An 11,042-nucleotide genomic window follows, 5' to 3' on the forward strand; every position below is an offset into this window, starting at 1 on the left:
CTAAGAAATGGAATGTTCCAAAAGGAGATCCCGTCGACGTAATTTACCTTATATGGTGTATCCTGTTAAATGGGCGTGCCCTGCTTGGAAACACCAAAACTATCCTGAGATCAGCTACAATTGGCCGACAGTAGCATAACATTATAATGTAACGACAACCAGTGTTGGGGTAGCTACTCTGAAAAATATACATGGCCTTACACCAAACCATAGGAACACCTTCATAATATTGAATAGTTCACTATATCCAAACTACTTTGTGAAAAAGTATCATATATCTAAATCTGCAATGTCATAGACTACAAATTGCAAGGACAGATCACACTGGAGTCAGATGTTAATAACAGAATGTGTAATTTCGCGTATTAAACACATAAACTATGTTTCAAGTGAGAATTAATTGCACGTTTTAATGTCACGGGCACAAGTACAGTGAAATACCTTTTCTTGCCAGCTCTAAATCCAACAATGCAGTAATCAGTATAGCACAAAAAAAGACCACATGGTAGAACATAAACACACGAGAAATAAAAATAAGAAATGAGAAGAACACAAGAAATTAAGAAGCTGTATACAGGGTCAGTTCCAATACCATAATAACAATGTACAGGGATACTGGAGTGATGGAGGTAGATATGTATAGGGGTAAGGTGACTAGGCATCAGGATATATGATTCTATGTGAGTGTGTGTGCATGTGTGTAGAGTCAGTATAAATGTGTGTGCATGTTATGTGTATGTGAGCAAATTAAGTGAGTGAATGTGTGTGTGTGTTTTAAAGTTGCTCCAAACATCACATTTTTCACACCCTGGGTTGTTCCTGATGCTCTGTATCATCCCATTTCTCCAAACATCAAATTTCTAAAGTTAAGAGTTCAATTTAGGCCCTCATTCTGATTGGTTAAGGTAAGATTTAAGGTTTGTGATAGGGTGAAAACATAAAGTAAAACCACTGTTCACCAAATATGTTATGTCCTCGGTTAAGGAGGGTCCCCAAGGACTATGTAGCGTTTCACATTACATCCGATTTCAGTTAAGTCATTGAGAAGATACTAAAGCACCTCACCAGTGTGAACCGATTCAACACAAAGGTAGTACTTATAACTGAAACAACGGACCAATAACCTGCGTATAGAATAGAATAACTTCTGATTGGCTGGGCCTAGCTCCCCTGTGGGTGGGCCTAGCTCCCCTGTGGGTGGGCCTAGCTCCCCTGTGGGTGGGCCTGTGCCCTCCCAGGCTGCACCCCTGCCCAGTCATGTGAATTCCATAAATTCATTTACAGCATAGAAACAAAAGCTTTATGGAACTATTGTGCAGATCATAAACAGAGGGCTAAATCATAATAAACAGCCGCTGAACTGAAGCCAACAACATCTCCTAGACTACGCATGTACTTTGGCCCAAGGCAACTGAAGCCAACAACATCTCCTAGACTACGCATGTACTTTGGCCCAAGGTAATGTTTGTACCTGTTGGGCCTACCTGTGGAATCCAGGTGAGGTGATGGGAGGGCGTGGCAGTAAGTGGAACAACAGGTACAGAGTAGATTCTTGATGAAAACCTGTTCCAGAGCGCTGAGAACCTCAGACTGGGGTGAAGGTTCACCTTCCAACAGGACAACGACACTAAGCACACAGCCGAGACAATACAGGTGTGTCTTCGGGACAAGTCTCTGAATGTCCTTGAGTGGCCCAGCCAGAGCACGGACTTGAACCCGATCTAATATCTCTGGGTAGACTTGAAAATAGCTGTGCAGCGACGCTCCCCATCCAACCTGACAGAGCCTGAGAGGATCTGCAGAGAAGAATGGGAGAAACTCCTCAATTACAGGTGTGCCAAGCTTGTAGCGTCAAACCCAAGAAGACTCCAGGTTGTAATCACTGCCAAAGGTGCTTCAACAAGGTACTGAGTAAAGGGTCTGAATACTTATTTAAATGTGATATTTGCATAAGTAAAAACCTGTTTTATCTTCATCATTATGAGGTATTGTGTGTAGATTGACGAGGGGGGAAAAAAACTATTTAGTACATTTTAGATTAAGGCTGTAACGTTACAAAATGTGGAAAATATCAAGGCGTCTGAATACTTTCTGAAGGCACTGTGCGTCTCATATTTAATATATTATCTATATTATATTATATATGATGATTCAATTCCATGTTTATTTTTTGACTCAACAAGTCCTGAATAAGTTAAAATAGATCCAAAAATATACCTCCCCGTGTAGGCTTCATAACAAACTTTATTTATTCTGCAAAAGTTTTGATAAACATTCTTAAATAGTTTAAAAAAAACATCACTCTCATAGACCAGTAGCCTATATATTAGAAGAGGGTTCCCCGCCCCCCTTCCCTCTCCTCCCCAGTGGCCGTGTTGCCCTGGTTTCTGTTTTGTTGAACATTCTGCGTTGTCCCGGCAACGCCCCACCCCTTAGCGTCTGTGACGCTCTGGTTTTTCATAGCGGTCTTTCAGAGCGGAGCGGTGGAATGCAACGCATGGTTAGTTGATCACTGTTTATTTAGGTAGCCAGAGTGATTGGCAGACTCGAAATACACAACATCGGACTTGATTTTGAGGGGATTTCAGATGTTTGTTTATGAACATAGAGTCAAATGCAATTTATTTAGGCTATAGCATACGTAGAAGTTGTAAAGAAGGTTTTAAACAAGGTTAGGCTATACTCTCCCATCAATGATTTTTTCCCCCAAATGGTTATACACAAGAGCAAGCACATTTTTTTGCCGAACAAAATATAAAATGCTTGATTTATTTTCTTCTGTCATCATATATCAATTTTAGAAATAGTTTTATGGGAGTTTTAATAGAAAAAAATGCGAAGTAAAAGGATTCCTTGTGAGCGTTCCCATAAGCGTAATCAATCAGAATTTGCCTTTCCATAAATGCAAATTAAAAGTAAGCGGGATGTAATCAGTCCTTCCTTTGAATAATTGCTTCTCAATTCTATTCAATAGTGCACAAACAGTTCCCTATTCAGACCTCTCTTTCAACAAGGGTCTGCTCAACGATTTCATCTGCCTGGTTTGTTGCCTAAAATGCCAATGATGTCATCTGTAGACCCTAACAGGCGTTTGGATCTAAACATAGAACTCCTTTCAAAGCATTTCTCACATTCACACTTAAGTGACCAGAGTGAAACAGGGGACATGGCTGCTGGTAAACACGAGGCATACCCTCTTTTGGCAGGTAGCCTAGCAGTTAAGAGCAATTTTTTTTAAATATTTTACCTTTATTTAACTAGACAAGTCAGTTAAGAACAAATTCTTATTTTCAATAATGGCCCTAGGAACAGTGGGTTAACAGCCTCTTTAGGGGCAGAACGACAGATTTGTACCTTGTCACCTCAGGGTTTTGAACTTGCAACCTTCCGGTTACTAGTCCAACGCTCTAACCACCAGTAACCGAAAGGTCGCAGGTGGGAATCCCCAAGCCGGCAAGGTGAAACAATCTGCCATTCTGCCCTTGAGCAAGACAGTTAACCCCCAACAACTGCTCCCAAGCAATGTTCCCTCTCATTTATTTTAATCACTGAGCAAATTTCAGGTCTGCTGAGTGCAAACTTGAGCATTGTGAAAATTATGTGCAACTTCCAGTGTGCATTTACTGTGAACACTGAGGCTGTACCCACTTTAAGTTACAGTTTTAACATTGGTCAAGTAGGATTCTGTGGCTATTTGATCATAACGTAGGCCTACCAGAGTGGCCTACCATCAAAAAACAATGGAGAAAATGCATCCCATAACATTTTAAAATGGAAATAGCTGTTCTATCGTTCAGCCTACAGTAGCAGCCAATGAGTGGTGTTCAATGCCTACATTCCATGAGACTTTGGAGAGAAAAAAACAAGCAGGGCTTGACATGAACCTGTTTATGCACTTGTCCTTCAGGCAAGAAGGTGACTGAAAATTATGTTGTTTGATGCATGAAACCACTTTACTAAATAAAATGCATCATTATCCCCATACCATTATTACATAGAATCAGACAAATGATGATACCTTCTGCCTATTGGTTACTTAGCTTAATCAAGCCTGTCTCAAAATACAACACTGCTCCTTTAAGACAAAAACAAAAAACATTTCTCAAAGATGTATAGAAATACATATGTTTTCTGCTCTTGAAGGAAGGAATCACACCCCCATTGCAGACTACAAATGATCTGTACCTGGGCTGATAACTCACTAACTAGCAAAAGATATGAACAAAATGTACAAATGATCTATAACTGGGCTGATAACTCACTAACTTGCAAAAGATATGAACAAAATGTACAAATGATCTATAACTGGGCTGATAACTCACTAACTAGCAAAAGATATGAACAAAATGTACAAATGATCTGTAACTGGGCTGATAACTCACTAACTAGCAAAAGATATGAACAAAATGTACAAATGATCTATAACTGGGCTGATAACTCACTAACTAGCAAAAGATATGAACAAAATGTACAAATGATCTGTAACTGGGCTGATAACTCACTAACTAGCAAAAGATATGAACAAAATGTACAAATGATCTATAACTGGGCTGATAACTCACTAACTAGCAAAGGATATGAAGAAATGTACAAATGATCTATCATTCAAAACTAGCAGTATTTCTCTTGATTCGTCATTCGGGATAATGGGATAATTAGGAGTACACTGCTATCTCCCATCTCTGGATCGAGGTATGTTTTCTGAGCCATATCTCATGCCCATTCCACACGGTCCTTATCATAGCAGCCTTGTTCCGTCTAGAGAGAGATTGTAATGAACATCTAGACCTTTTTCATTCAGGCCTCCCTTCCAGGATTGATGCACTACCCAATTTCTAAATTGCACCTTGTGCATTCTACTATTACAACATTCAAGAGTATATTGAAATCTGGAGTATATTGAAATCAGTGGTTGCCACAGTTTGGCAACCACTGATCAGTGGTTGCCACTGATCAGGCAGATATGCTACTTTAAAAACATTTGGACAACACTGGGCCAATTGTGCCCTGCCCTATGGGACTCCCAATCACATCCAGATGTTTATTTTTTACCTTTATTTAACTAGGCAAGTCAGTTAAGAACAATTTCTTATTTTCAATGACAGGAGCAGATTTGTACCTTGTCAGCTAGGCAGATTTGAACTTGCAACCTTCTGGTTACTAGTCCAACGCTCTAAGCACCAGGCTACCCTGCCGCACCAAATATGCTTCAGCCTGGATTCAAACAAGGGACTGTAGTGACGCCTCTTGCACTGAGATCCAGTGCCTTAAACCACTGTGCCACTCGGGAGCAAAACATGCTGCCAGTAATATTCTTAAAGAAGCTGTTGAGAATAAGACCATTCATCTGAGCAAGGAAAGTGTCCCAAATGGCACCCTATTCCCTACAAAGTGGTACACTACTACCCTATGGGCCTTGGTCAAAAGTTATTCTGCTGTCCCCATGGGATAACCCTTTTTGGTTCCAGGTAAGAACCCTTTTTTTGGTTCCATGTAGAAACCTGTACCTGGAACCAAACAGGGTTCTTCAAAGGGTTCTCCTATGGGGACAGCCAAAGAACCCTCCTAGGTTCTAGATAGCACCTTGTTTTCCTCAGAGTGTAGGCTATATAAGGAACAGGGTACAATTTGATTATGGGATGTAGACATATTCGATGATACACTCCATCTCCTGGAGAAAAATATTGCAAGAATAAGATTGAATCATTATAATATGCATGTAGCCTATTCTAAAAGTTAGGACTTTAATAGAATGAATGACTGACACGGATTCATTTCATTGTCTATTTCAGTTTTTCTCTAGGGAGTGTTTGAATGGTCCACTTAGCTCAACACTCAAGGCGGCCTGTGAACGGAAACTCCATATATGGTCCTAACGGTCTCCACTCTGATTGGTTCTCTGGCTGCAGCGACAGGTCTGTTGCTTGAGCAGTATTTGTCAAGTTTAGGCAATATGTAATAATTATAATCACAGCTTTAATCTCACAAATAATTACAGAGAGACGTCTCTGTAGCAGGTGTGTATAGTTGGCAAACCCTCAAGAAATCTATTTTCAATGTCCTTTCTATTTAAACATGGAACGATGTCCATCTGTAACACACGTATGGTTATGCTATGAGTGGATGCAGAAACCCCGCCTGCTATTCAGATATCGACAACAATACAAGTGTTATTAAAATGATTAAAACAAATAGCAGGTGTATTAAATATTAGAAGACTAGATTCTGTGTGGATTCTGTGTGGATAGTCTCCTACACAAGATTGCTGTGTTTTGGAGGACATTTAAGGTCGGAGGTGTATATGAAATGATACGATTGGCAGATGATTTCATTCGACATGTTTTCCATAGGAACAGCCTAGAGATATAGGCTATATATAGCGTGGTACATATGTGTTCAGTGTATGATCTGAAACGTGGCCATGTGTGTATTACGAAACAATGTTGTTATTTTTTACAAAAGGAACGTAGGCTTTAACGTGCCTAATGCAAATGCTGCATACTGTAGGTTGCTATATGATGTGACGTAGATCATTAATACGTTGGTGGTGGTTACAAAGTAGGTATCTATTTCTTGAAGAGGGGTGCTTAATATGTAAACATTTGGTCATATTTTAATAGTGGGCCTAATTAATTTGGATAACAGTTAGACTGCTCTCAACTCTCAGTTAAAATGTATAGTTAATATTGCTGCTCCATTGATAAAACAAGCCTGTTGATTCTACCCAACAACACCCTTCTCTCTTTGTGGAATGGTACGTTCTCTCCACACAGATTTCATTCATAAAATTCCAGCTCACTATAAAAGGAGGCGCGCTCCACTATCTGCACCAACTACCATTCACGTGAAAGAACCCAGAAAAAGTGATGCACAGAGGTGATTGAACAGCAGCGCGGTCGATAATAGCCTATAATATAGGAGGAATAGTGATTTGTTTTTATGCTTTATTGATACACATCATCATGTATCCAGACTCGAGCCCAAACTACAATGTCTCGAGCTCGTCCGGCAGCAGCAGCAGCAGCAGCAGCAGTTTAGCATCGCCTACCGGAGACATACCCGCGTGCAGTCAGCGGTCTCCAAGCTCACTCACGAGCGCATCATCAATAGACAGCAGCACGTCTCAGGTACGAATGGATTCTTAATAGAAAAAAAGAAAAAACCCGCTTGGAATTGCGTTGGAGAATTATTTGGAAATGTTAATTGTGTCTGTGTTGCATTAAGTTTGTGGCAAAATCAATCATTTATATATATATTTTTTTATTGCATATTAATTTAGAGTGATTCTGAATCTGCAGCCTATTTGCCTACTAGACCGTGAACCGATCGTGATAGAAAATATGTAGGCTCCAATGTCAGCTCCGTTACTGCGACACACAGCCTATCCAGATGTTTATGGCTTGTTGAAAAAGCCCTTATTGAGAAGGTACCATATAGGCCTGCCTACATGCCACCGTCGTCAGACTGTTGGCTGATCACCTTCAAATTCCTGACATTCCTGGAGCGCTATAGGCGGTCCATGTTTACCAAATGATCATTGAAGACTTGAATGATGCCGTCATGCCAATAGATGATGAGGATGGTGATCATCATGAAGATGGTGATGACGATGATTTGTGATGATAATGATTGGTTTAGCTTTTATTGGCAACATGAGATGGACTGTCGTGTTTTTACGGTTGTGTTACTGTGATCAGGGCACTCTTGTGAATGAGACCCTGGCCTCAATACGTTTCCCCTTGAATCATAAAATAAAAATTGCGTGACATCAAACCCTAATTATTGATGTTGTAAATGAGTACATACTTAGCTATAGATACAACATCAATTGTGCTATAACCAAATCATTGATGCACATCACGCCCTTTTTGGAAAGGTCAACCACGCATGTCATCGGAGTCTATTAAGATTTAATCGATTCAACATTCCTTGTGTTGTTTTTGCAGAATGTCTGCGGTGAAACAGACTGTCCACGGCAGTCTGCCGTTGTTCCTACAGTGACTGCGATCTCAGCCTTCTCGGATCTGCAGTGGATGGTCCAACCGACCACCGTCATCTCAGCATCTGCCTCCCCCTCCTCCCCTTCCAGCAGCGCAAAGCCTACAAGAGCTCATGGCGCAACCCAGTCATCTTCAAGAGCGGGAGGGAACACGGAACAATCCACCAGCACGAGAGGGAAAAAACAGGTAAGCTGTGTTTTATATCATGGACAATTTCGATATAATTTTTAATATGCAGTCCTGAATGGTCGAATGTGCTGTGTGTGCACGTGACTGGATAGACTGTGCCAATGGTGCAGCATAAACACAGTGTTCTAGAGGTCTAGTATCGAGCTTGTTACTCACTCAATGTGTAGCCTAGCCAAGGAAAGTCTACAGTCAGCAACCATGGGATATTTTCTGACACCGCATCACAAAAAAATGTATAGGCTATTTTAAGGCTCCCTTTTGCCAAATATTGAATTAGCCTTAAGGGTCCAAGTGATGCATTGGCAAGATTCCTTATGCATTTATAGTGTTCTCTTTTGTTGTGACTGATCCAGGCTACATCAGAAGAGGATGAGAGGAGGAAGATCAGGAGAGAGAGGAATAAAGTCGCAGCGGCCAAGTGTCGCAACAGACGGAGGGAGCTCACCGACACCCTGCAAGCCGTAAATACACCTTGTTCCCATGTCAAACTGTCATGCGGAGATGCTTAGCAGAATGAATTTGCAATGGGTTTTTAAAAAAACTTTTTTTTTTAACCTAAAGTGATTGATGCTCTCTATACTTCTTACTTGACCATGTATCGTCTTTTTTTAAATTGGCATTTCATAAACATGGTAATTGATTAATGTGTGGTTCTCTCCTTATAGGAAACTGATCAGCTTGAAGAGGACAAAGAGGCCTTGCAGACAGAGATAGCCCACCTCCTGAAAGAGAAAGAGAGTCTGGAACAGATCCTATCCGCCCACCAGCCAGCCTGCAAACTAGCCGCAGCTGAAGACAACAACGTGGAGGAAGACATCGACGAAGACATCGCCGATGACATCGACCGCATGCTCCAGGACCCTCCGGATTCCCCCCAGCTGCTCTCCATCTTGGAGAATGAAGACAAACTCCAACTCCCAGAGGGAAATGCAACACTAGTGAATGTGTCTGACACTCCTTCGCTTCAGGACATGGAAACTGTTGTGGTTCCCTCGAACATCTCCATCTCTGCGTCAGCCATCTTGGGTAACTCCAACATCCTGCTGTGCTCCAGCGCTGAGGAAGAACCCATGGACGACCTAAACTTCGACCGGGATGACTTAGACAACCTGGTCCCTAGCCTGGAACTCAACATGGCTGTGGCCCCTGAGACTGCCCCGTCTGTTCCCGACATCGACCTCCTCGGAGGCCCCTTCTGCCTCTCAGACTGGGAGACCCTGTACAAGTCGGTGGCCAACAATCTGGAGCCCCTCTGCACCCCCACGATGATGACTTCCAGTGACAGTCCTACCTGTAGCAGTTACCGCTCTGTGTTTAGTTTGAATTACACAGAGATAGACTCTTTGGCGGGGACAGGAGTTGCAACTCCAGCTCTGAGACCCTCAAATGAGGTGTTGGTGGTAGATCTGATTTGATGAACGGTAATCTGAACTCTCCCACACTGTTGACCTTGTGACACTGTTATGGGACTGGTGGGACATATACATATAGGGCTAGTTTCCCCTACTCACAGATTGAGCCTTAGTCTTCGATTAAAAAAGCAGTGTTCAATGAGGATTCTCCATTGAAAGTGCCTCTTTAGTCCAGGACTAGGCTTAATCTGCGTCTGAGAAACACGGCCCTTGAGGTTGATATTGAACCAATAAGCTATGGTCTATTCATCTACCTCCCCCCTGATGTTTTGTTGTGCTTGTTATGATGTTTTGTTAACATTTAACCTTTAGCACCAAATTAAATGGTTACTGTGACTATAACAGTATCAACATCTTCCATATATATATATATATATATATATATATATATATATATATATATATATATATATATATATATATATATATATATATGGAAGATCTATATATATTGGTGCACCTGTGAGGGCTGTTCACGCTCTTGAAAAATATATCTATTTGTTGTCCTTGTATCAAAATTAAATGCATGCAAAATCATACCATTTGATTAAAAAGGGGTGCTATATCTTTGTTTTTCCATCCTTAAATATAAATGTGAAACTAGACTGTGGTTTGTGAGGATACTGATATCAGATTGTGTCTTATTAACAGGTGAAATTACAGTTTGAGTAATGTGGACATCATTTTTACTGTAAAGTGACATTTCTTTCTGGTTTTCCATGAAAACAGAGCACCTTGTATTTTATCAAGATGTATTTTATGACATAGTTTATTTTTTTACCTTAAAAAGTTTTGACTAATTGTTGGTAACACAGACAAATAAAATAATAAAACTGGTTGTTTGGACCCTGTATACGGATTGTTTGCTTTGAGGGAGTTGTATAAATCTACCGTCTGCCTCTACGACATGTACAACGATGTATCATTTTACAAACGCGATCTCTCCCGTGCCAGTAGGATAGCTAGCCCAATAATTAACGTGAAACAAATAATCCAATAATTTCAACATAGAAACTGTAAAACGTCAACAACAACAAAAAGAGACAAGCATAGGCTTTCACTAACCAGCGCCAGGTCCATGGACAGGTCTTCACTGATAACGTCACCAACTAGCTTGGTTAACTCGGACTGGCCAACCATAATAGTCGTTGCCTTTGTACGTCATTGGATATTCATGTATTCATAATTTAATGAAGTTGTATCTCGTCATTGAATCTCTGTTATAGCCCTAAAAAGAAAAGGTTCCCGGTGGATGCTTTAGGGTTTCTTCAAATTTAAACTGTGGGGGAACCCCTATAAGTTCTTCAAAGGACCCTCATTAATGGTTCCACAAATAAACTTTTGTGTTTCCTTTTTAATAATCAGCATAACAATAACAACAATGTTTTAGTTGTCAGTGTTTATTATGATTTTAGCGGCTAAGCATAATTTAAAAAAAAAT

General features: G+C 40.6%; 1 protein-coding gene across 3 annotated transcripts; it reads left to right on the plus strand.

Annotated features, from left to right (window-relative positions):
• Positions 1–1,843: 1,843 nt before the first annotated feature.
• On the plus strand, positions 1,844–10,447 carry LOC112235301 (proto-oncogene c-Fos). 3 transcript variants are annotated; one of them, XM_024403724.2, is made up of 6 exons: positions 1,844–1,904; positions 5,793–5,915; positions 6,973–7,127; positions 7,947–8,186; positions 8,543–8,650; positions 8,855–10,447. In XM_024403724.2, exons 2-6 carry the CDS (start codon positions 5,867–5,869, stop codon positions 9,602–9,604), a joined length of 1,302 nt encoding a protein of 433 aa, XP_024259492.1. In that variant the 5' UTR covers positions 1,844–1,904; positions 5,793–5,866; the 3' UTR covers positions 9,605–10,447. The 3 variants fall into 3 exon arrangements, with proteins under 3 accessions (XP_024259492.1, XP_042177298.1, XP_042177300.1); XM_042321364.1 differs by lacking the exon at positions 1,844–1,904 and having other exon boundaries at positions 5,492–5,915; XM_042321366.1 differs by lacking the exons at positions 1,844–1,904; positions 5,793–5,915 and adding an exon at positions 5,922–6,876.
• The last annotated feature ends 595 nt before the right edge of the window (positions 10,448–11,042 follow it).

This window comes from Oncorhynchus tshawytscha, linkage group LG05, assembly GCF_018296145.1.
Source record: "Oncorhynchus tshawytscha isolate Ot180627B linkage group LG05, Otsh_v2.0, whole genome shotgun sequence".
Taxonomy (NCBI): Eukaryota; Metazoa; Chordata; class Actinopteri; order Salmoniformes; family Salmonidae; genus Oncorhynchus; species Oncorhynchus tshawytscha.